General features: G+C 37.0%; 3 protein-coding genes across 7 annotated transcripts in view; 1 reads left to right on the top strand and 2 right to left on the bottom strand.

Annotated features, from left to right (window-relative positions):
* The window catches only part of LOC103141579 (uncharacterized), a 15,188-nt gene extending 5,916 nt beyond the window's left edge, over window positions 1–9,272 (bottom strand). Inside the window, exons 1-6 of the mRNA XM_007557275.2 lie at window positions 9,073–9,272; window positions 8,707–8,817; window positions 8,049–8,170; window positions 4,997–5,219; window positions 3,861–4,006; window positions 641–785 (exon numbers count right to left, since the gene is read on the bottom strand). Of these exons, the coding sequence (XP_007557337.2) occupies window positions 641–785; window positions 3,861–4,006; window positions 4,997–5,219; window positions 8,049–8,170; window positions 8,707–8,817; window positions 9,073–9,103 (778 nt within the window). The 5' untranslated portion in view covers window positions 9,104–9,272. The remainder of the gene's footprint in view (window positions 1–640; window positions 786–3,860; window positions 4,007–4,996; window positions 5,220–8,048; window positions 8,171–8,706; window positions 8,818–9,072) is intronic.
* A 435-nt stretch (window positions 9,273–9,707) lies between these two features.
* On the top strand, window positions 9,708–12,832 carry taf12 (TAF12 RNA polymerase II, TATA box binding protein (TBP)-associated factor). 2 transcript variants are annotated; one of them, XM_007557274.2, is made up of 6 exons: window positions 9,708–9,848; window positions 10,409–10,582; window positions 10,897–10,974; window positions 11,672–11,786; window positions 12,103–12,191; window positions 12,298–12,832. In XM_007557274.2, exons 2-6 carry the CDS (start codon window positions 10,505–10,507, stop codon window positions 12,331–12,333), a joined length of 396 nt encoding a protein of 131 aa, XP_007557336.1. In that variant the 5' UTR covers window positions 9,708–9,848; window positions 10,409–10,504; the 3' UTR covers window positions 12,334–12,832. The 2 variants fall into 2 exon arrangements, with proteins under 2 accessions (XP_007557336.1, XP_007557335.1); XM_007557273.2 differs by having other exon boundaries at window positions 9,708–9,867.
* Window positions 12,833–14,536: 1,704 nt separating this feature from the next.
* Window positions 14,537–19,363, bottom strand: rab42b (RAB42, member RAS oncogene family). Of its 4 annotated transcripts, none has more exons than XM_007557271.2 (3): window positions 19,318–19,363; window positions 17,756–17,978; window positions 14,537–15,930 (listed from the first exon to the last, which is right to left on the bottom strand). In XM_007557271.2, exons 2-3 carry the CDS (start codon window positions 17,971–17,973, stop codon window positions 15,480–15,482), a joined length of 669 nt encoding a protein of 222 aa, XP_007557333.1. In that variant the 5' UTR covers window positions 17,974–17,978; window positions 19,318–19,363; the 3' UTR covers window positions 14,537–15,479. The 4 variants fall into 4 exon arrangements, with proteins under 4 accessions (XP_007557333.1, XP_007557334.1, XP_016529404.1 ...); XM_007557272.2 differs by having other exon boundaries at window positions 17,756–17,999; window positions 19,318–19,354; XM_016673918.1 differs by lacking the exon at window positions 19,318–19,363 and adding an exon at window positions 18,181–18,785 and having other exon boundaries at window positions 17,756–17,999.
* Between the last annotated feature and the right edge of the window lie 6,516 nt (window positions 19,364–25,879).

Below are 25,879 nucleotides of genomic sequence, written 5' to 3'. Positions count from 1 at the left end.
CTTCATGTTTATATTTGAATCTATTACTATGCACCTGTAAATTGCAGAACAAAATCAACTGATGTGAACATTTAATGAATTTGACCTAATAATTAAGTCAAAAGGGAAAAAAAAAAACACTGAAAGGTCATAGATAATAACTGCTTTCTTTAAATCTTAAAATTTTCACACTTTTGATGTGATGCAGTTTGTTAGAGCATTTATTAAATGTAGGGTATATTCTGTCATATGTGATCATCTCATATGACATTTTACATGCGGTTTTATTTCTCACCCATTCTACGTAGGGAGTTTTGGTAAACATCTTTACCTCTGGAAGTTCTGAGGAGCATCACATCCTTTTTCTTCTGCCTCGATATGAAAGCCTAACTTTCCCTTGGTTCCCATAAATGTATGGACATGAAACAGAAAACTTTTTTGTACCTGTCTCATGATGCAAGAACATCCGCATGAGCTGACCTTTACAGTGACATTTAAGTGGCTGATAGAAGAACCAATAGATTAGCACAGATTTCTTTTGAGAAATGAATTCCCCATGCAGTTGTGAAGAAAAGCCCAGTCTTTCTTCAGAAAGAGGAAGAGGTGAAAAAACTTGTAGGACTTGGCTAGGATGACGACGAGGAACGATCGCCCAACTTACCAGGCAGCAGGGTGATGCTGATGGTGCGCTTCTTGGTGAGGGACTTCACAGAAGGATGTGTAGCCATGCAGGTGTACTGTCCTTCATCCATTTCGCTCACCTTCTTCAGTGTGAGTGTAGAGGAAGGCAGGATCCAGTCATTACCCTGCAAGAAAGGGAAAGAAAATAGGTTTTAAGAAAGGGAGTGTTTTATTGGTCAGGTTGTTTTCAGCCCTGCAAGAATACAAATTAAGAGCAATTGATGCTCCCTGACAAAGGAGAAAAATAAAGAGGAAACTCGGGGATGTCAAACACAAACAGTGAGGAAAATCTGAGGGAAAACAGGTGGTAATGGAGAACAGAGTAGTTATTTTTGGTGTTCTGCAGAGGGATGAGCAGTGGGACATAGTAAATTAGAGCAAGACGAAAAGAAATATTGAAACTCTGATGGAGACAGAGATACAAAAAAGTTCTGCTGGTGTGAGTTTTTCAGGGAGCTGTCCCAAAAGTCTTAAATGAACTTTATTTACCTGAGCAGTAATCCCAATGAGCAAACTTACATCGACACAAGTCAATAACCCAGATAACAGCATCATCCACGAAGAATGATGCTGCAAGAGCTCACTGTTAACACAACACATAATGAGATGGCAGGGGAGCGGCAAGAATTGTCGACACAGATATAGCAGCACTATTATGAGGTAGAGCCTAACATAGGGGGAACAAATAATAGGCCAAACACGAGGATTGGAAGAACAATGAATGGGGAAGAGTGGGTTAAAAAAAAAGAAACAACAAAGAAAAAACATTACACCATGCAAATGACTTGGCTCTTGGGAGCTACAGTTCCTGCCAAGAAAGTCCATTTCAGTTTGAATGGATCTGAATTAAGAGGATTTCCCATAAAGGCCAGGTCTGGCCAAAGCAGCATTTTGTATGCAAATCCACTGGCGCCCAAAAGCAGTATGTCGTTCCTGCCTCTGTCCTGCTGTCATTTCTGGGGGCCAAAGCACTCACACCGCCTGCCTGTCAAACTGGGACGCTTTCTGCCCAACATCCACTCTTGTCACAGACACAGAGGGGTTTTTATGCACGTTTACAGAAAAATTACCTCTAATCACGTGTGAATAGAGACACTTCTATGACTCCATTTTATTTCTCTGAATGTGACTTTTCTGAAAGCTCATATATACAAAACCAGCCTGTCTTTTCTAAGATTATTACTCCTCACTAAAAGTGACAGCAGAGCATTGTTGGCAGATAATGACAAAAACCTTAAAGCCCTATATAAGATCATGTAGAGGACAAACAGAATTAGCGCTGTGACAAGTCCACTGAATTGGATTTGGACTTGTAAACCCATTTAAAACCTGGATTAGTGATGACCCTTTAGGAAGCATTAACCCAAGTCAATGTATTGAGAATGAAAACAAAAATAAGGAAAGTGAGCAAACATATCTGCCCTTATAAATATAAACAGGATTTGGAGACATTTTTGCTAAGGTAGTGCAGTTTTTGACAGTGAAGATGCAGGAATAACATAAAAAAGTCCTTTGTGCCAAAAGATTTTTTTTTTTTTGAGAAACTGATTATCCTGGCATATAATTAAATAACATGCAGAAAGCCATGAACTACAAGGGATGTCGTTTTTGATTCTATATTATATGTTTTTTTGGTTAAGAGTGTTTTGACAGATCTTTTCTGTTTTGGTGTTCATAAGTTGATGTAAATGGCAGGTTCCAAATTTTCACAATTAAGTATCTATTCTATTAGGTAATATATTACAGCAATTCAATAAAAAAAATAAATAAACTAATATTATTGACATGTTGCGGTGATGGTTGATACAGGACCAAAATGGAGAGAGAGAGAGAGAGAGTGAGAGAGAGAGAGAGAGAGAAACGATTCAAAATAATAATGAAACTAGAATCAAATCAAACTACAAAACAACCAAAGATTCAAACATTTATATAGGTTCATGACACAAAGAGGGATAGATGTATTTCAAGCAATTATTGGTGTGAATTTTAATGTCCCTGGTTTTCAACTAATGAAAACTTTAAATCCTACTTATTGGTCACAGAAGACCAATGAAAACATTTTTTTCCCCCTCATGCAGCCATCAATACTCTCAACAAGGAGAATAAGCCCCAAATGGTTGTTGCTAATGAAGCTGACAGAGCTTTTTTGCAAAGGTTAAATGTGAACTTTGGTAAAAGAGGTTCACAATCAATTAGCATAACCACATAATTCAGAGGATTGAGAAAGAAATAGTCACAAGGAGGGGACTGCAGCTAGAGTCAGAGCAACCATTATGAAATGTCATATTTCTTGTGCAAGTCAGCCCTGAAACAAAGATATCATTGCCAATGGATAAGGAGTAGCTAAGACTTAACACCTGTCCACGTTGTCAAAAAGTACCAATAGTTGTTTTAATGTCTGTGGCATCACTATGCTTTGACTGGCCCTGACCGAAGCCCTCTAGAGAATCTGTGGAACATCTTGAAGATGAAAATAAGAGACATCAGACCCCAAAATGCAAAATTTCTAACTTATTTTTAGGCACCTGTACCTTTAAAACCCACCACATGTACTAGGTGTATCACCTGCCTACCCGTGTTCTTCAAAAATGTGATTAGTCAGAGAGATTCATCTTGTTCTACATGCCAATTGTCACTCTGGCATTTTAAAGCGAGACATCTTAATTTCCTTTCAGCAACACTTTCTTAGCTCAGTGAAGAGCCTAGCTGAATTATTCAATGCCAGTTAACCAAACACTGCAAAAATAATTAGAAATCTATCCACATAATTGTTTTCAGGTTGACTGGTTCTTGTCTAGACCTCATTAAACTATTAATCCTCTGTAAGTGGGCAAGCTTGCAATTCCCAGCGAGAGGTGAGGCTAAGCCAACCAGTCACTTAAACACAGAACTCCTTTCGTTTAGAGGATAGAAAGAGAGAGAGAGAGAGAGAGAGAGAGACGGCAAGCAAGGGGAGACTAAAGAAACTTGAGAAAGTCAGGGAGAGAAACAGAGATGTGCTGGAGGAGGAGAGACAATTAATAGAAGGCTTGCACAAAGCCAAGAGGGTGGCAGAGACCTGGTGAGGCTGGAAAGAGAAGAGGGTAAAAAGAAAATATAAAGAGGTCACATCCAGAGATGGGAGGAGGAAGAGAGACTGACAAGTTTCCAAAAGTATAATGAGGACACCAGCACTGTGTGCATACCCGAGGTTTTCTCACCTCTTTCTGCCAGTAGTAGCTTGGCTCCTCTGACGAGCTCGCCGAGCACTTTAGCTCTACGTCATCCCCGAGCCGCACCTTCAGGTCCTGCGGGACGCCCAGGTAGCTGGTGTAGCCTTCCATGGACACCGACAGTTCTCTCATATCTGGAGACACAGTGCAGATGAGACAGCATGATTAGGCATTAATGAAGCAACTAATTCAACGCATGCTGAGGTAACCTGTCTGACTATTTGGGAGGTGACTAAACATATGTTGTCCGGATTAGTATCTGGAACAATCTCAGATGTTTCAAGAAGAGTTGAGAGCATGTGGCCTCCAACGCCTCCAATAGATGCTGACTGTTACGAGTGATCAATAGTAACGATGATAGGCTTCATCTTATCGAAGTCTTTAGAGAGGCAGTGTTGTGAATAATGGCTCATTTTCTCTTCCATTTCAATAGATGGCCCACGTCCATCCAGCTCTCTGCCTCCTTCCATCCTATAGCTCATTCTAATCTTTTCCTCCTATTGATTCCTCCCATGAGGCTGTGGAGCCGATCAAACAGCATCAGGGTCGATATGATAGCCACTGAGAAGACAGAGGACAAATCGTGGCCAGCTACACAAAAGATACTTAATGCAAGTCTCCCACATTGGTGTTGTAGTTTTAAACTGGAGCCTAACCAGTGCAGTGCCTTCATGTTTGCCTAAAGCACAAAATGAAAATAGCTCAACCTTTCTTGGGTAACAGCATTTGCATTGGATCTTTAGCATGTGCTGTTTTATGAGTGCTGCAGCCTCCAAAATACATGTTCACTGAGAGGAATCCATTGTGTTTACCTCCTGGTGCTTGCAAACACGAGGGCATATGTTTCAGGCACCTTCTGTTTAGTCATATAGTCAACAACTTCTGTGTTGGAATGTTATGTGTTCTTCTTTGTTAGAAATGAAACTCGCAATTTGTCACATTTCCTTTTTGAAGAGCGAAACTTCTAGTTAATTTGCGTCACATAATAATTTGATCTTTATCTCACTTCTGTAAAACATTAATAACACCAACAGCTAAATCTGACTGTAAATATCATTGATGTGCACAGTTTAAGAGGACAGCATCAATAAGTCAAACCCTCCCACTGCAACCAAGAAACTCACATTGGACTTTGAAGGTCAGAGGCTCAGACGCATTGTCTGGAGCAGTTGTGTTTTCATTGTCTGACACACAACGGAAGGGCACCCCAGAGAACCTTGTCGGGTAGGGAATCTGAAGAAGTCCGCTTTTTTCCTCCTCCTCGCCGTAAAAATAATCCCCTCCGCAAAACCACCTGCCCATGCTGGACCCCCAAACTTTACGCCACAAGCTCCTTGAGTACTGGTACTGAGAAGAGAAAAAACAAAAACGAAAGAGACAATAACGATTTATCTTTCAGAATATCACAACATAATCAAACTGCCTGAAAATCAAACAGCTATAAATAATAGGTGTAAATTCAGATACTACAGTATTTACAGTGTCTTATAAATGATCTTAGCACTAGCAACCACAAACATGTATCAGCACATTTTACTTGGGTGATGAAGCACTGTGAACACAAATAACAACAGGTTGAGATAGTAGAGATACCAATGTTAGGTCATAAAACATAGAACTTTGAACATATCACTGTTCATTTAAAAAGAAAAGTGAAAGAGTATGGCAGAACTATAAACCTCTTCAAACATTATATTTCACCGAAGCTGACAGGCTGACTGACAGCCAGAGTATTAACCAGAGAAACAGCCAAAGGAGCTATGGAGGAGCTGCAAACATCAGAAACTCAAAGGAGAATCTGTTAGTGGGACATTTGTTATGTCCCAGTAACATAACAGGGGGGGAGTTAACAGGGTGGAGTTAACCCCCTGTTAACTCCCTGTTAGCGCAGAAGCGTTAACAGGGGTTAGGGTTAGGGGACATTTGTTATGTTAGAATCAAAGGGTTAGAATCAAGAAGCACCATTTGTACCTTTGCCACAAACTACGAAGAAGACACAACAAACATGTGATAGAGTGTGCTCTGGTTAGTTGAGACCCAAAAAATCAAACTATTTGATTTGTAAATTGCTTTGACAAACAGATTATTGGTTGTCTTCAAACAATAATCCTTGGAAACACTTGAATACTGATGTTCACAGATGCTCACCTCTCCACCAAATCTGGCTGAGTTCTAGTCATTTTGTAAAAGGACTGAAGAAACTTTTCAGCCGTCATATGTGCAAAGCTGGTTAAAAAATATGTCACTTTTTGCAGAGGCAAAATCATAGTCTGTCCTCTCCCTTATAATGCTATAGCTACTTAGTGTTTGCTTCTCAAATGGAAGCTGAATGAAATGCATTGTAGACTGTTGATTCAGTGTGAGAGAATGTGAAAAATCCTAAAGGTTTTGAGTACTTTTATTACAAGGCACTCTTTTCATCTGTTAATGGACTTCAGTGCACTATGATTCACTTAAAATCTCAGCAAAAATGTATCAGCCAAATTCAGGTGATATATTACATTTCTATGCAAAGGCATTTGATTAATAAAATACTAATTTCAAAAATCACGGAAGTTACATTCTTCTGACTATATGGAAGCACAATGTTGAAGCACACAGAGTGCAGTTGCACAATGATCAAAATCTGGATCCACCCAGTAATACCAGTTGTAAAATATGTAACAATGTTGCCTTTTTGAATTAAATAAGATAACCTTTATACCACAATGCCTCAGTGATAAATTAATTAAAGAAACCTATCTGCATACCAGATCAGAGAACAGTCAAAATAAAACAGAGCAGAAAGCATATTTTCAAGCCTGTTTGACAATCTGCTTTCAAAGCAGAAAGTTGCCTCGGTTTACAGAGGCAACATTCAAAAATTCTCTATAATATATCAAGTGAAAAATGTGCTGTGTTCAAGAGACAATAACATGTAATGTAACTGTTTTAAAATTAAACTGTAAAGTTTTCTTAGTGCACACAGTGCAATATCTGCATCACTGTATTTTGTTAGATTTTACATATCAATCTATATTTGACAGTAATTTGGTTGTAATCTAAAAGTAATATGAATATGACACTTTACTGTAAAATGAAAGTGAATGGCTTGAACTTTACTCCAGCTGGGAAATTCCTCAAACAAAGGGGAATACCTGGACCTATACAAATTAGACTGTATGAAGTATCACATCATGTGACTGAGCTGAGTTCAGTGAACTTTTCGATGGTGAAACATTGTACAAAAGTGGTCTGGAAAGCAAAACAATTCTCGAGTAACATCTCAAAGAGCCAAGGCTTTAAACTGAATTTGAATGTGGGATTCACTCCCGTCTAAATTATTCTTCATTTTAATTTGTCTTGGAAGGCAAAGCTTGGATGTTAGAAAATCACCACAGTAGAGGACGTTCAGGTTGCAAGTTGTAAAATAGTGGAAATTGATCATTGTTTTGGTTAGAGTTACTATTATCAATACAAATCAATAAAAGTGTGCTTCTACCCATTACATGCTTAAATACAAAAAAACATGCATCTGATGTGAGTATTTTACCAAACTATATGTGTCCTTGGTTTAACTGAATGCAAACCATCTTAAATATTTATAAACAGTTTATACCTGTAGATTTCACTGTGTGCTATATATATATACACATATATATCAAAGACTTTCTGAACACTAAAGTTAAGGCTCCTCTGAAAAATCTAACTTCCCCAGACACAATTCAGACCTCAGGTAATGTTCTTGATGTATTTCCAACTGGGAAATCTAAATAAAAAAAAAGCTGACTTCCTTGTATATAAACAACACAACATTATCATTGACTTGAGAAAGCCAAGGAGGAAAGGACAAAGCCACAGCAAAGAATGGAGAGTTGATCCATTTAGTTAGTGTGCATTAAGTATCATTTAAAGCGCAAACACAAGTGACATAAATGGTTAAATTAGCATTGCTATATCATTTATTTAATATTTAAGTCCTCAGGATTTTTCCTTGTAGGAGTCCCTGAGCAATTGCAACATTAGTCCGACTCTATATGAGTTACTACATGTTTGAACAGTTTAAGCAACAGTTACAGATATTGCCTGTTACAGCACAATTGCATATCTGCGAGGTCCAGTTTTTTTTCTTCAGCCTTTGGCAAACACCCTAAGGACATATTATTTCCACCCTCTCACATAACAACCACAACTCACCGGAGGAAGGTACTCAAAGTGAACCTGGCTGACATTGAGGTCAGAGTCTGTGTACAGGCATTCCAGTGTGACTGACTCGCCCTCCAGAATCGGCTCAGTTGGGCCTTTGATGATCAAAGTTGCTGCATATGGACATAACAGATATACAGGTTAATGATTACAGTTTGGATGAATAAAAGCATTGTTGACACAATGGGGATCCAACCACCTTGTGACTGTACATATTACCAATCTGCAATGCATTGTTGAGATCTGTAGCACACTCCTGAAACATGCATCTGTTGATGCTATGATCTGAAACCAGTTTGACCAGTTTTCTACCACCTTAGGCTCTAATGGCTTGGCAACATTCCGCAAAATCTCCCGCTGTTATGAACTAAACATGACCTTCAGTGCGCATAAAACATTAAAATATTCGGCCTCAATATTTCTAGGAGCAAGTTCCTGTCTTTTTCTGAGAGAGCCAGGTGAGAAAACAAAGTGTTTCCTCGAGAGAAAGAATTACTTAGACAACAACAAATCGAGGTCTTTCTAAAGCTAAATAGACTATAAAATATGGGCTTTTTGAGTAATGAACTCAAAATCTTGAGTAAAAAAAGAACACACCACGCTCTTTTACAACAACTGTAAAACATTGAAACATAATAAACATATTTACCATTAGTGCCATGAATCACGACCACCAATGCAACAAGTAGAAGGGCTTTCATGGCTGTAAGAAAAAGCTTTCTAGAGTTTGAGAAACAAATGTTGACGTCCTGCGCAGCTACTAAACAGAAATGAAAGTTTGCTTTGTATTAGTAGATCTCAGGATAGGCGTGGCTTTCCTCTTCTTTTCAGGAAGTGCGTTCAAAACAGTTTGAAGTTTTATAAGCCCGTATTCATTATTTTCGTTTTAAAAGCGAAAATAAATCGGGCTGAATAGGTAAAGTTTTACCTATTCAGCCGAGACACAGCTTAATATTTCTCGGGGTTCATATTAAGCTGATGTGCGTTTATCCGTGAATTGTTATGTGAGCAGTACCTGCAGCTGTCGCTGCTCCAATAATCTTCATTTATTCTCAGTGCGTCAGTTGTATCTAAACGGAACCGCGCCTACCAGGTTTAGGTGTTTTTCTGTATCTTCACCTGAAATTGAAACCAACCCTCACATGCTTTGGTGGTTTTTAGGCGTGATATGTAACACCAAACAAGCCAGCATTTTACGCTACATTTATTTTGACCTTTTGCTCAAAGCAGAAGTTGAAATAAATGTTTTGTCTTGGTCGCACAAGCAAACTGCGTCATTTAAGAGACTAGTTTTTAAGATCAATAATTATTAAATGCGTTAGTAAGCATGGAGACAGTAGATCATATAATAAATAAAAAAACAATAATAACAATGGCAACAACTTCTACAAAATTATTAATAATAAACATGTTCTACAAATTATATCACAACTAAACACTTTAAGGTGGGATCAGCCATTTATTGCCTCCCCTTTTATAATATTGCCATGATTTTCCTGTTTAGATGTGTAATGTGTTTTGCTCATTATGTGAAAGAGAAAGAACGATGACTTCCGCCAACAAATTTAGAAGCGCTCTTCTGAGGGTGAAGTTTAGAATGTTGATGTATTTCCAGAAAATGTCCAGCAGGAGGCAGCGCAAAGGCGACTAAATGACACAGGAAACAGACAGAAGCTTAGCGGAAGTACCGTGAGAGCTCGGTGATTTGTTTTTGGATGTCTGGATTAAAACTAAGAGTTTATTTTTCTTTCTAACGAATTTGTACGTTATACGACAATGAAACATGGGCAGGTAATCTTCATTTAACCTGGTAAGGTTGTATATATTAACTCATTAAAAGAATAAAGTACATAATGTCCCTACCGCTACATTAGCAGCTAATATTAGCCAATGAAGCTAACGTCAAAATTGACACAGGCTTTTGTTTTTAGCACAAACAGATTGGCTATTAACGGCATCTTGCGTTCTTTGTCGTTGCACTGAAATTATTAGGCTGTCAGTTGTTATCTTTTTGCGTTACATCATTTATTGAGTTTGGGTTAAGCGTCTCTGTTTGGATTTTTTTCCCCGAAAGCGTTGTTTCACGGCTAAGCTACGATTAGCTTTAAGTAGATCAAAAAAGTAGAGGTAATTGGATGTATGGTTGTTGACAAAGCATATCAAGTAGAATTCTTTAACATTTTAGAACAAGTCATTAAAGTCGTTTATATATTACTGCTATCATTATTATTACTATAAAACCCGAACAAATACTTTTATTCAACCAATACTCTTCGTAAACAACTGTTTGCTGCAATCTAACTTAAACCTGACTTGTTTTATTTATATAATCATTTCTTTCTGTGATGCAGATTATAGGTGGCAGTGTCTATACAAGCTAATCCATCACATCTGTGGTATTAGACGGTCATTCAGGACTCCCAAAGTCCTTGCCCGTGGCCACCAGCATGGCTAACAGCACCCCAATAATAGTGAAGGGTCTGACCTCAGGTCCCGCAGGCAGGAGTAGTCCAGAAGGATCTCAGGTTAGTGCTTTTTGTTTTCCTGTATTTATTATATTTTTGTTATTTTGTTTGTTTCTGCTAATAAGAAGGCTTTTCATAGTTTGCCAAAGTATTTAATAAGAAGTAAATGAAAATGCAGACATTATTTTTTACATGGACATAAAGTGTTTTTGCTGGAATGTGAAAAAAAAAATATGCAAAGGAATAATGACCACTTTGAAGACAGGTTTTGTGTGTTTCTAAACAGAACAGCAAGTGAATCATCATTTTGCTAATCTAGAAAAAAATATCTATGTAATGTTGTAAGTACTGTGAATGCTACTTTTTTCTTCCAGGTCCTCAGTAAGAAGAAGCTGCAAGACCTAGTGAGAGAAATTGATCCAAATGAACAACTGGATGAAGATGTTGAGGAGGTCTGTCAGAAATTCAATGCTGCCTTTAAGGTGTACTTTGGGGTTTTGATGTGATGTTCTGTTGTGTTATTGGCACAAATAGTTTCCCCAACCTTTAAACAAATTTCACATTCCCATTAATTTTCAGGAAATTGAAGAAATTCTCTGACTACCGACATACTTGGTACTCAAACAGAGTCCTTGTTTTAAGAGATTTCTTTCATTATTGATTTAAAAATGTTTATATTTGGGATACAGCAAATAAAGACATTGTATATTAACCGTCAACACTTTAAATTTGTCACTGTTTTCCATGAGGACCAACCTCTGTGACAATGCTACAAAGGTTTAAATTTGGTGATGCTGTTTTCCATATCAGTGTATTTCATCACCTGTCTGCTTCTAAATCTACCAAGAGTGGAATAAATCTTTGGATTTGGATTAAGCAACAGCATCAAACATGACACCCTATTGTGTAGTTGTCTGGAAATTATCCTGATGAAGCAAACTGATACAACTGATGCCAATACATAAAAGCTGGCAACTGTTTTGTGATATAATACACCTGCCTACTGCAAATAAGCAAACTCACAACATTTATACAGAACTTCTGTGAAGAGAAACTTTGAAAATATGTCATTTTCTGTTGTTTACTAAAGTTATTAAGCCCATTATTTGAACTGTTTTAAGAGTTTTTTTTATGTGGGATTCTTTTCAGATGCTGCTTCAAATTGCAGATGATTTCATAGAAAGCGTAGTCACAGCAGCGTGTCAGCTGGCACGTCATCGCAAATCCAATACGCTGGAGGTTAAAGATGTTCAGTTACATCTAGGTAAGTTTCTGATGGCTTTTTGGCAGAATTGCAACCCTTCATATTTTAAAAATTGAGAGAATTTGTTCTCAGATTTTTGAACAAAAAACTTCAAAGCCATGTCATTTGCCAAATAATTTAAGGGTATTGATATTTAAATACATATTTAACGAGAAATCACTGGAAAAAAAATATATATATATTTTTAGAAATGCATTTCCAGTATAGATTTCTGTCTCAGTCAAAGGATTCTGCTGCGCTTAGATATTCATATGAAAATTAATGTATGTGTTTAAAGACCTGGGTGCTGATTGCTTTTTATATTGTTTTTCTCTAGAGCGTCAGTGGAACATGTGGATCCCAGGTTATGGATCAGATGAAATCAGACCATTCAAGAAAGCTTGTACCACAGAGGCTCACAAACAGGTAAACAATAACAGGATTTTGTTTATTTGGGAAAATCAGAATAGTTATTTATCTACTTCAGCATATTTGTGTTTTGAGGCTAATGAATTTATCTTTGTTGTTCCAGAGAATGGCACTGATTCGCAAGACAACCAAAAAGTAGCACAAGAAAGCTAATATGTTGTACTAACTTTGTGTATTATTTTTTTTCTGGTTAATGAAATAAAAGTGGTGATGGTGAGGGGTGTTTTTTTTCCTTCTGAATATAAATTGTAATATTGTCTCCCTTACATTTGACTATCTTGCAAAAATCATCATATGAAAATTGGTATTCATATTTTGTTCTGTTTCATTACCACTAAGCTAAGACTGGCAGAACTCCAACTTAAAATCTTTGCCAGTAAAAAAAAAAAAAAAAGTATGGATTTTTTTTTTTTAATATTGCTGTCTTTGGTTTTGCTTTTGATACTGTTGAGCATGTTTTTGTGAGTGTTACTGACTCTTCAGCCTTCTAAAAATGATTTGTAATATTTTGCCAAGGTACATGTTAAGCATGGAAGAGTTCCTCTATTTACTCACTGTACTTTGTATTCCCCTTTCCATTTTCTGACAGTTATTGAATTTTCAGTGTCTAAATAAAAGGATGCTGGTAAAAAGCAAAATGATTTTAAGTGTGAATTACATGTTAAACTAGTGCATGAGCGAAACTCTCCATACGGAGGGAATTAGTGTATTTAAGCAGAATTCCTATTTATATGTATTTTAATTTACAAAATAATTAAAATAATTTAGTTGGGTTTCTGCTACCATTTAGAAGTGAGCATTTCAGTAGAGATATGATCTCTACTGAGATATTTTTATATTATAAAAATAATATGGCACTGTGTAGCAATGAATTTGTATCTGATATGAAGACGTAACAAAGGTGTTAGAGTCACAGTTATATAAAATCAATAAAATTTTACTTCATGAAGTTACTATAGTTTAAAGTCTAGTGTTTTCTCTTCTGGCTGTATGGAGCATAGAGTAATTCACAGCATCTTAATCTACAGCCACAATAGTGGAGCCATAATAAAGATTTCTTATGGGTATACATATAATAAATAGAAACAGCTGTTAACACCTTGCAATTCATCTTAACAAAATAAGAAGTCACCCCATTGTGTACATAAACAATGTACACAATGGGGTGTACATTGTGTACACCCCATTGTACACAATGGGGTGTACAATGGGGTGGTTGAGTAGAGAAAAATTGATTGAGTAGAGAAAAATTGTTAGAGCAATATCCAGAGGCACCCAAGAGATTTTATTTAATTTTAACAGCATCACCTGGGAATCAGTCAATTTTGTTTCACCCACTTAGGCTTAAGATGAGAAGGTGGTGTTTTTAATCTAAATAAGGACATTTGGTACCTTTACCACTTCCTACAGCAAACAACAGGAAATACTTAAATAGCTCCCAAAGAAAAAGAATGTATGTAGTGCAGCAGCTTCCGCAACTTTTCAACCCCCTTATTAGTCACACCATCAGTGTTTGTGCACCAAAGAATCATTTATTGGCTGTTTTTACAAGAGTGATAGTTTCCCTTTAAAACACTAAAACCACACTTTCTTACCTCTGAGATATTTCTTGTGGGTACTCTCAGAGTGAGGAACCACTTATCCAGTGTCAGCTACAAGTCCAGATGACAAAAAGTCAATAGGAGAGAAAATGCCCACGTTTTAGATTGAATGTGGCCACGAAAGAGTCCGCTTTTTAACATCTTTTAGACTACTTATGCAAAAAGCAAACTGTAAGACCTTTATACCCTTTTGCTACTGAACTGAGGTGAACTAATGACATCATCAGTCCATTAATAGAATAGGCTGTGGGCCAAGCATATGTCAGCGAAGGAAGAAAAAACTGTCCGAAAGTACAAAACTCTTAAGAAATGGCATCATTTGCAAGAGCAAACCTTAAGATAGGTTTAATACTAAAATATAACATGCTCGACAGTGATGTCCTTTGTAATATAATTTCTTTAAAGTCTGACAAATAAGTGAAACTGCTAACCTTATACTTGAGAGGATGTTAAATTCAAGTACAGAAGTATTCAGACCCTGCAAGTGTTTTTACTTCTTGTTTTGTTACAAATGGATGGACAGTGACATCTGTTTTTACAAACATAAATCTTAAAGGTGGGATGTGGACTGCATTCACCCCCAATCTGATACCTCTGAATAAAAGCAGGAGAAAGCAGAGGACTTCAGTTTTCAAATTAATAAGTAGGGTAACTAGTGTGTGTTATTAAATGTCAGTAAGAAACCAGCTGTCTTGTAATTGACATAGATGTTTGGTAGAGAATATTAGTGAGCAAACAGCATCGTGGAAACAAAGGAATACTGTTTTATTCAACATCAGTTAGACTCCACTGCACCTACCAAAACATGACAAGTCAGACAATGAGAGCATTAATGAAAGAACCAGGCAGGAAGCTCATAGTAACAGCTGTGGGAATCTGTCAATTCATGCTATTCACCAATCTGGCCTTCATTAAAAAGTGCCCAGAAGAAAATGGCATAAGAAACCTTCTTAGCAAATCAGCTCTAGAAATATAGACGCAGACACAAAGCTGCTGTGGTCAAATGAGATCAAAACAGAGCTTTATCACTTACAAGCCAAATGAACACTGCACACCATCTCCACTGTGACACCTAAAATAGTTTTAACATAATACTATGGAGGCTCTTCTTCAGTGGCTTACAGGGAACCTGTCCAGAGTAGTTGGGGCTAAACAAGAACAATCCTGAAAGAAAAAATCTGCAAAAAAAACTGAGAGTGGGATGCAGGTTTCCAATGAAGATGAGCAATAATGGCACAAACGCATCCAGAGACGCATTGGAATTATAAACAGATCAAAGCATATTAATGGGTTAGAATAGGCCTAGTCAAAGTCTTTAAATCAATCTTAGAATTTGAGGGAAAATTTGCTGTTCATAGACATGAAATAAATTTTATCTTGTGATGGCACTGACAAAATATTAAATAGTCCAAGGGGTATAGAAATGTTTGCAGTTTATCGTAAATGTCAGACTGCTGGTGATGTCAGCTAAAGCAATAAATTCTAAAACCATCATTGTAGATTTCACTGTGTTTAGAGTCAATATTAAATCGTAATTTTACAAAACTCCACACAATAGAAATGAAAAAATATATATTTTGAGTGTCTTTTAGGGTGGTCATACATTACATCGCCACCATAAATCCAACTTGCCAGCAGGCTGTTTCAGTCCTACCAGAGCATGAGTTATAAGTCAGTCCAGTATTTACCCACAGCACTTGTTTTTGTTCTTGGTTGGGGAGCTGGCTTTAGACACACTGTTTCTTTGTAACTGCAGTGCCTGTGGGGCAATACACTTGACACCATCCCAGCCCTCCTGCAGTTCTATTTCCCCGCTCAACAGACCCTGGTAGACCCGTCGAGTGAGGAGCTCGAATGACTCCCTCACGTTTTGTCCTGTCTTTGCTGACGCCTCAACGTAGGGCATCCCCAGCTGTCCGGCCAGTTTCTGGGCCTCTTCCCGGCTCACTGCTCTCTCCTGGTGAGTGTCCCGGTCAATCTTCTGACCTACCAGGACAAACAGAACCTTCTGTGGCTGCACTCGCTGGCACACCTCAGCGTGCCACTCCTTTATATGGTCAAAGGATGACCGGCTGGTGATGTCAAACACCAGCAGGCCTCCGACTGAGTTCCGATAATAAGAACGGGTCACTGATCTGAGAAGTGAGAGAGGGGGGAGAATAAAGATAGTAAGTGAGAGATGCCCACTGGATTTTTAGCATATGAAAAACCTTTTAAATATTTCAGTACAAAGTCCAAAGTTCAGATTATCCTTCGCTTATTTCCTTCTCCACTGAACTGTGTTGTACGAGTTAAATTCTTTCAGATAAGCGGATGGAAAAAGAATCACTCTCTTTGTTGGAAACTGATAGTTGCTGTGTTTAACCACCAACAGGTATGTAGATCCCTCATGAGTCACCGACTGTTTTTTAGAACAGGCTTAGTAAGACATCCTTCCACTGATGCAACTTTATTACTTCATTAAACACACATCTGATTAAAAGCAACCTTACTTTTTTTTCCATCTCTTTTTAGCTGACTGGTGGGACGGCAGAGCTGAGGTAAATACAAACAGGCACAGTGAGCAATTTGTCACAGTTCATTCATCTGGACAACATAAATAATGAATTTAGAGACAGAATGAAACGGGCTACTTCTACTTCTTGCATTAAATATGCTGAGCGAAGAGAACGGTGCCCTGTGAAAGAATTGCACTGACTGCATTTCTGTACACATTGAACACTGAGATGGTGATGGCTGAAAGCAAACACAGATGAACAGCCTAGAGGCAAGTGGAGTGGCTGGAGTAGTTTGTTTGGGCACTGTATTTGCATACACTCCTGATGTTGTATGCTGTTCATAATGAGAATAGTGTTTTCAAGGTAACCGTCTAATGAAAACAACTGCAGGGTCATGCCATCAGGCCTGATGGTTACAGAAGTTTTGTACAAGTTTAATATCTACAGCTGTTTGTTGCTTACCATCAGCAAATCCCAATGCAGAAACTTGATTAATTTAGGTATCTAGATATAACATCTTGGCTTGATTCTTTTGCTAAACAAGTATTTCAAAAACTGCTGGTCTATTCGGGTTTTCACACATAACTGTCTTGCAAGTTTGTCGTAAATGGCTTGAAAAAAGAGAAAAATGTCTACTGACCGGATGTTGTGTGTACAAAAAAAATACCTTGACAATTTCAGAGGTCAGATGAGAATGGGCAGTCTGGATTTCAAAGGTTAGAAGGGCAGCAATAGCTCAAATTACCACTCGTTACAAAGGTAGAGACTCTAGGGAGAATATCTTGTCCGATGAGGCTCAGCTGTGACATTCAGCTGGTAGGGTCAGGTTTTGGTGTAAACAACATGTAAGCGTTCATCCAACCTGCTTTGTATCAGCAGTTCGCACTGAAGGTGGTGCTGTCATGCTGTGGTGGATATATTTACAAATGTACTGTGAGTACCTTTGTGAAGGTACTAATAGACATTGTTTAAATACCACAGCCTAACTGAATATTATTGTTGACCCTGTTGACCACAGTTGACCTATTTTCTGGTGGCTACTTCCAGCAGAATAATGCACCATGTCACAAAGCTCATCTTAGGCTGGTTTATTGAACTTTACAATGAGTTTACTGTACTCTAAAGGCCCCCATAAACTCCAGATTTCAGCCTAACAAAGGATCTTTGGAAGGTGATGAAACAGTAGATTAACATCATGAATGTGCAGGTGATAAAGCTGCAGGAACTGTGTGATGCTATCAAGACAATATCATCTCAAATCTTGGAGGAATGTTTCTGTCACCTTGTTGTAAAAAAATGCCAGAAAGAATAACCGTGGTTTAGAACAAAATGGTCTCCAACCTGCCAATGGCACAATGTACCTACCAAAGTGGCTGGTGGGTATAAGCATACAACTAACAGCGTAGAGGAACTATTGACTGAACCTTTGCACATGTTAAATTACGTATCACATGATTCTTACCTGAACCTCTCCTGCCCAGCGGTGTCCCAGAACTGCAGCTTGACCCGGACCCCCGGCTCCACCTCCAGGAAGTGAACGTAAAAATCTACACCCACAGTTTGGTTGATGGACTCCAGGAACAAGTCCTCGGTGTATCGCTTCAGGAGGGATGATTTACCCACAGTGGAGTCTCCCAGCATTATGATCCTGAACTGGTACTGCCACAAAGTTAGGTCCATTGTTCCTGGTGGTAAGAAATGATCAACTAAGACATATAGAGTAGGTAGGAAAGGTTTGAAGTGCACAAATAAAATACAATAAGGTTTATGAAAGGTTAAAGAGGAGTATGGTAAACAGAGATGTCAATGTTGAAACTAGAATAGCAGAAGTGGTGTGTGCAAGAGATGATCACTCCCACATCATCTTCAAGTAGGCTGACTCCTTACCTCTGACACTCCAAGTGTTGAGAAACACCCAAACAGCCACTCCTTATTAATCTTCCAAATAATGGTGCAGTCTAAGATAATTTCCATCCCAAAATACAAAGCATTTTATAGCCAGAAAGTCTCCTTTTCATGATGGCTCATCAAAGCAAGAATGCAGGAAAATCCCCCTCAGAGATAAGCCAAGGAACACTACAGTTCTCATCTAAGCTGCTGAAGGTAAATGCTACTAGCATGTGCATAAGAGTAGTTGCGCAGGGGTGTGGACTTTTAAAGTTTGCCTGTTGATACTTGACAAAGGGAGGGGCGAAGTGCAAGGACACAGGGAGGGCCGTTTTGGAAAGGGAGGGATATATGTGGGAGGACTCTCTGAGGTAGTGCGAAACACCATGTAAAGGAAAACTACAGTTTCCTGTTGATAAAAACACATATGTATGTCATGAAGATACATAAAAGTGAGGATGAGCATTGGATTGTCTTTGCCCACACAGTTTGCAGCTGTTTTACTCATTTTTATGATCTTGCATTTGGAGTGTACATTGCTACCAAAAAAAGGGAAGTTGATAACAATGGGGCTTTAATTCCCATGAGAAAAGCTGAGGATAAACTTGATGCTGCAAAAGGCATAAAGAGGCTCAGCTCACATTTATAAGGACACTTCATTAGTGATCTTTTACAATTAATTTAATTGTAAATTTAGAAGAGTCAGCAAAAATCCAAAATTCAGGTTTTCAGAAATGTTGAATATTGTCAAGGACATTACACCACAAGAGCTCACTCTAAAGAATCTGACTGTTCATGGAGTGCTACCACCAAGCATTTTTATGGAACTTAAAGCTGCTGCATGCAACTTTTATGGGAAAAAAAAAAAAAAAAAAAAATTTTTACATATTTGTTGAAACTGTCACTATGTCTTGACTGTATGGTATGAGACAAATAATCTGAGAAAAAAAATCAAGCTCCTTTTCCTTTGTGGTGGATGCTCCTACCACCACCACAGTGTTAGTATTTCTTTATTTTTCTTAATTCACATTATTAGTTGTAGCTTACAGTATGTTTAAGTCAGTCATTTTATTTAGACATACATTTTCTAATGAGTAACAAATATTTGGTTAATATTTGTCAGAATGGTTTACTCACACTTGTTCTTTTGTTTGGAGTGCTGCAAATCCAGACCAGCTGGAGGAGGAAGCCTGGAGCATACCATTTCTTTTTTCTAAACGACTTAGGGGGGGATTTGGTTTAAAGTTGACTTTAGTTATTTATTTTATCACTATAAAAGTCACTTATTATTTGTGCTAAGCTAAGGTTGGTTTTCCTTTATTTGTTTCATATATTACTATAGCTAATTTTGTATTTTTTGTTCCTTTGTTGTGTTGTGCCTCCCTCATGTGGTAAAGATTTAAGCAACCCTTTGTTCTTTGTTTGCAAGTCCGTTTTGTTTGTGTTCAGCTGACCTCAGCTATATTGGGCCCAATTTTATTATTTGTCCTTTGACTTATTTTTTCATTGAAACTTTATGTATTGTTAACTATTTTTTGGAATTAATATTTCAAATTTTTTTCAAATTTTTGAACACATTTTGCCCTTGTTTAAGTCTGGTCCCTTACAGCTTTTATTGTTTTTACTTTTCTAAAACTCTGGACGCTCCTATAAAAAGCACATATTTTTATTCTAACTTTTGTTCTTTGTTAATATGCTTACCTCTACAACCATTTTGGGGGACTAACAATGTTTCAAAAATAAAGTAATAATGGACACCATGGTGGGAAAGATGACAGCATTACTAAACATAGTTTATTGCACATATATTTAAAGGTTATCATAGAAGATTATGTGAGTTTATGTTATCACCACCAACAAAAAAAAAATACTAAAGCAGTTATTCTGAGATTAAATGGAAGTTTTAGCTTAACTGCATTGATTGACATTGCCCTTGGAAACAGTTCATTTCTGAGATGTTGATTAAAGTAACTAATGTTGGCTGAAAAGGGCAAAACACATATACAACTTGTGTCACAAGAATATAACTTTATCTAAATACAGCCAGACCTATTATTCATTGTAGCTCTGGGTTTATAATTTACACACAAAAGCACTGACTTTGGTTTTACACGCCTTATCTTTGCTGTATTCTTTGATCATAACACAGAAGGTTGTTATGATCTTTCTGTTTGGTTTCATTTTTTGTTTTTGTTTGGAGCATCTCTTTTTTGTTTTTTCCTTTTTGTTATATTCAGGTTTTGCAAATTCTGTTCTATTCCTGTATTTGTGATTGATTGAAATGTTTTGCATATATAGATTAATGCCTTTGAAAATCAGTTTCAGTATTTTTCCTTGTGTTTTGATCTTCACTGGATTCAGATTTTTAGATCAGTGATGTTGTTTTCCCCTTGGTTTGTAGTTTCTTTGTGCCTCAGTTCAGTTCAAAGAGGTAATCAGCCCTTTCCCCACAGTCTACCTGTTTACCTCCTTTTCCAGCTAAAACCTGTTAGTAATCAACCACCCGCCTCTTCCCTACACTTACTCTCCCCTGTTTTTAAACTCCTGGATCTTTTATTGCTCTTTGCTGGATTCCTCCATTATCCCATAAGTGATTATGTTTGCTGCACTGCCTGTTCCCCTGCCTGAATTGAATAACCTGTTCTCCATCCACTATTTCTGCCCCTAAAAATGATTTAAGATCAAAATAAATTGAAATGTTCTTCAGCTGCATCTGTTTAGAAAAAAAAAAATCCTGATTTTTCTGGGTTGTGGTTGTCCAAAACCGAAAAATCAAACTCAGCAGCTCATCAACATCCACTTCCAGAGTTTTGCAAATGTTGCAGTTGCAGTAAGTTTCCCAGAAATAAAAGAGAAAAATTGTGGAATAAGAAAAATAGCAGTTGTACTTGTCACTGATCATTTCATGGTGTCTACAGTGATAAAATATTGCAGTGTTAATAGACATTAGCTTCAACACTCTCTGCTCTTTTAATTCAGTTCTATGCCTATCCATTTATTAAGCAATTAAGCTCTAAATGTATAGCTACATCCATCCTGGTTATTAGTTTATCCAAAGGTCAATTAGGCTTATATTTTATAAAATTTGCATTAAATTCTTATCTGTAACCATGATATAATCATATTGTAACTTGCAAATGATAAAAGCAGGCACAATTTCAAGTTATTGGGATTATAATTAAAAGTTGTTGAGGTCATCTTTAAACTTCAGATCAACTTTAGAAGTTCATATGCGGAGGAGGACAAAATAAATGCAAATGTACAGACATGTTTATAACTCAGGGATAAATTATACAAAAGCTATGTTTTCAGTACCAGCAGATAAATGTAATAGTGAAAATTAACATCTTGAAATAAATTATTTACTCGCTGAATTCCATCCCTGGTTTATAACATAAAGATACTAAGTTTTTTGTCCTATTCGAACCAAATTTATTAAAGCTTCCTAAGAAACTTCTTATTTCTTACTGGCTTTGAATAAAAGTATGGCTAAATCCGGGTAATGAAGTTATTTCTCCTTTCTTTGTCACTATAGCCTCAAACAAGCTTGATAAACTAAATAGAGGAGATCCCAACCACACCCAGTTACATCATTCCAGAAATTACATTTTGAAATAATTCATTAGGAAAATGTTTATTGATCCCAAAGAGGGAAAATACATCAAGATCAGATCTGCTGAACTCCTGCTGAAAATGCTGAAAAGCACATAGAGCAGGAAAGAAGCATGTAAACTATAGTAAGCTGGGAAAGAACAGTAGAAAATTAGTAAAAATATAATAATTCTCCTTGAACTCATCAAGCAAAAATCCTATAAATCATAACCCAGCAGATGGCGGTCGTCCATATAGCAGCCAGAAGTATGTAAAGTTTTCATTTAGAATGTCACCATTTACAAAAAAAAAGGTCTTATGCTCATTGAGCCAAAATCTCCATTAGCTTATCTTCTTTTGATTCATACCTATTTTGATTAAGTGACTCGAACTATGCTCTCCTCAGATCCAATCACATCCACCATGTGTCGTACATCAGGTGATACCAGTCCCACACACTTACAGTGAGAGGTCTGACCTATCGCGCTGAAGGTGATTCTGATGTTTCAGGGGTATGGAGCCATTGAAATTTCTGTGATAACAAAATGTGGCATGTAGCGCTAAACTCAAAACTGGCTTCAAAGAATATTAGCATTTAAACAGTGTTTATTTCTGAGCTCTTCCTGTGAAATTGCGCATATAGCAGTAAAGGATGACTTTCAGAATATTTTACCAAACAAATCATGGCAAAACGTATTGCTTTCAGAAGGGATAGCAATGTTTCATAGGAGGACCTTTCCTGGACCTGGACTTGGCATCTACATCATTTTACTACAGTTTTACCCTTAGAAATAAAACACAACTGATTATGTGTAGGACAGTTAGCTGTATGTATTCATTTGCGCCAAGACTGATGGAATTCATAGTGGCTGAAATTAGCGCTAAGTTCATAGCTGATACCAACATATATGGTTCCCGTGCTAATGTAACCCATAGCCACAGTTCCATTATGGAGTGTGTGTTGGCTCCTCCTAATAGAGTATTTTGGTGACAGTTGAAAAACAGGTTGGTTCTTCACGTCAGATCGACACATGTCAGAACCAGAGCATAAATTACAACATCTGTCTGAATGCTGCTGTTTTGCCCCTCACTCTGATGAATTAAAGGGAGGTTAAACAGCCCTTTTAAATCTTTGGGTCCACATCAGTGGGCTTCCAAGCTTCTGTCCTTTAAAACATTTCTCTTACTTCCTCACAGGAAGAAAATGCCTCATAGATTTGATCCGTATGAACTATAATCAAGACTTTGCTATCATTACCTTCTTCTTGGGTGATCGTTGTTTTATGGACCACTGCCTGTGTTCTTTCTTTCAATTTTATTTTACTGTTTGTGGTAGTGAAAATGACTGTTGTAAGCAATAAGCCCAAAGTAGAACTTAAAAGGAAAAGTTGTAAAAATTGTGATGTGTGCCTTCTAAAACTGCTTTAGCTAAACAGCAAAAGTCAATTTTACTTAGTTATTGATCTGAGGTCCACAATAATTTTTTTACCATTTAAAAAAGCAGAGGCCACAAGACAGGTAGCTCTGGGGTTTTCCTATGGCCTATGCAAGACCTAGATGGAGCAGAGAGTTTCATGGGGCAAAATGTAAAATCTGAATGAAATTCCAAGAAAATAACAATTACCTGAAACATCAGGGAGAGTATTAAGGAAATGATTACAACATGATTAATTTCACCACATGCATATGGCTAAACCATGCATCTGTAAGATTTTTCCATTACTCATATTTCATAACAGCAGGAAAAAAAGACCTTTATTTAGTGTCATCTCCTCAATGACCTCCACTCTTTCTTCTTAAAAAATGAAGTCCTTTTTTTTCAAAGTGGTACTTGAGCTCTGAATTTACCTTTAATGACAGAAGATTTCAGTGAGCCAAAGCAGTTTGGAGAAGTGGTTCTTGTTTTGTACAATATAAACAGTTTCTGAACAATGCCTGGAAAGGATATAAAACTCTAAAATATGTTTCCATGTTTAAATAGTATGTTTTATAAATAAATTGTTGTTCATAGTGATACTAAAACCTTTAGAGACATGTTTTAGTGTTTAACTGAAGTCTGTGTCTGTCTCTCTTCAACAAATTCTTCATCACTTTATAGTTTTCCTCCAACAACAATAAATCACTATGAATGAACATGTTGGATTCTGAAATTACATTGATTGGTGATCATGAAAGGTTTAAAAACAATCTTAAAAATCTATAATGCAATTATGAAATAATATTGAATTCAATTTGTGTTGATTTCACGTAGTGTAGACTGTTATTATTCGTTTTAACATTCTTTGAAAATATGCTTATTGATTTATACTTTTGACTTGTATTTGTGCGTTGTAGGCTTTTCTGTGGTGTTTTTTTAATGTCTGTAATATCAGAATTTTTCTGTAATGCTTGTAGTGTAGACCACATGAATAACTCTGCTGTGGTACAACTAATGGGGATCCTTAAATAAACTAAACTTAGCTACACAGTTGGATTTGAAATGGTTGCCCTCTTTCCAAATCTCACACTCCCTCCCATTTATCCCGGGCTGTGCTCTGGCATGTCATTCACCTGTCAAGATCAAATAGAACGCCAAGCCTTCCCTGCTGACATAATGTAATATGAGCACAGTGTGAAAAAGAAGACAGCATACCACAGGGTGTTTGGTTTCTGGGTTAAGTTCAGTGGATTTGGCATCTGTAAACAACAAGCGAAAGTGAGATCAACTCTGTTTCCCAACAGCTTCTCAGTGTTTTCCCCCCACTAATGAATTTTTAAAAAGTAGAACAAAAGGTTTACTTTATAACTTTTCCTTCACCTGGTCTTCGCCTCACCTTCCCAGTCTAAGAATGTTGTGCGCGAACTCTCCCACTGCCAGCTGCATGCCCGAACAGACCCCTGCACAAAAACAAATACAGCAAGATTCAATGATAACAAGGAGGATCTAAATTAAAATAAAAATAATAATAAAAAAAAACGATCTGCACAGTGTAAATGGCTCTGATGTGTGGTACAGCTTTATTTACTTATAGTTGTACACTAACAGGAAAAATGTATTTTTCTTCATAGCTTCTTAGATGGTTGAACAACTTTAAAATCTTCAAGTGAAGACAAGCATATTTATGTCATTAGAGAATAAATGCATTAATGTCAAAGGGAAAAGTGATTTTAAATGTTGTGTAAATATGAAAATCAATGTATCTGAACCCCAGATGTATATTCTTTAATAGATTTGCATTTGTATTAATGAATTGGGGGTGTGAAATACCTTTCCAGTTTTTCTGTGCATGGTTATGTAGAGTGCACCTAGTCGGATTATGTTGGATGGGTATATGAATAACACATAATTATCTTTCCTGAACAAAATTCAAGATGACTGTATTTTAGTGAGTGCAGAAGTTGTCTAGCATTTGGAAGTTTGTGGATGTGCCTTTAGGCAAGGCACTTCATCCTAAGTTCCCTACCGAGCTGAATGTTGGTGTGTAAATGTAGAATAAATTCTGTCCACTTACCATTTATTTTTTATGAACAAGTTTTCCATTCAGTGCATAGGTGTCAAAATAATATCCAAACCATGCATATGTAGCAGTCTGGTGTGAACAGTTGTTCAAAAGTTGTTGTCTTGTATGTTCATGAGTGTTAATGGTGCAACAGTAAAATTATTTTTCCCTTTTTACCTGGAAATAAGGTTTCCCAAGTAAAAAGCTGGAAGCAAGAATACCGATTCTGAATGAAAATGTCAGCCGTCCTTGAGCAGTCCTGTACTCAGTTTCTGTGAAACTTAGTCGAAAATACTGTTTTTTGTTTCTTTATAGAACTTTTTGCTGTTTGCAACTAATGAAATCAATGGGTCGCATAATACATGTAAAATATTTAGTGTAAAATAACTGAAGGAAACATATTCTTTTTGGCTCCTATTGATGATAGTATGTGGTGTCACAACAAACTACAAATCCCACTTGTTTTCAGAAATGCAACCACGACACATTCAACTCAGTCTCAAATCTGAGATCTAATGTCTGAGTACGTCATGAATATTAACCACATGTCTTAATATTTATGACAACCTAAAAGGAAAAAAAAAAGTAAGATTAATTAAAATAAAAAGGACCAGTATCTTTGCTAAAAC

Source organism: Poecilia formosa, unplaced genomic scaffold, assembly GCF_000485575.1.
Source record: "Poecilia formosa unplaced genomic scaffold, Poecilia_formosa-5.1.2 Scaffold86, whole genome shotgun sequence".
Taxonomy (NCBI): domain Eukaryota; kingdom Metazoa; phylum Chordata; class Actinopteri; order Cyprinodontiformes; family Poeciliidae; genus Poecilia; species Poecilia formosa.
The sequence above is the reverse complement of the archived record's forward strand: the minus strand, read 5'-3'. Positions and strand labels throughout refer to the sequence as shown.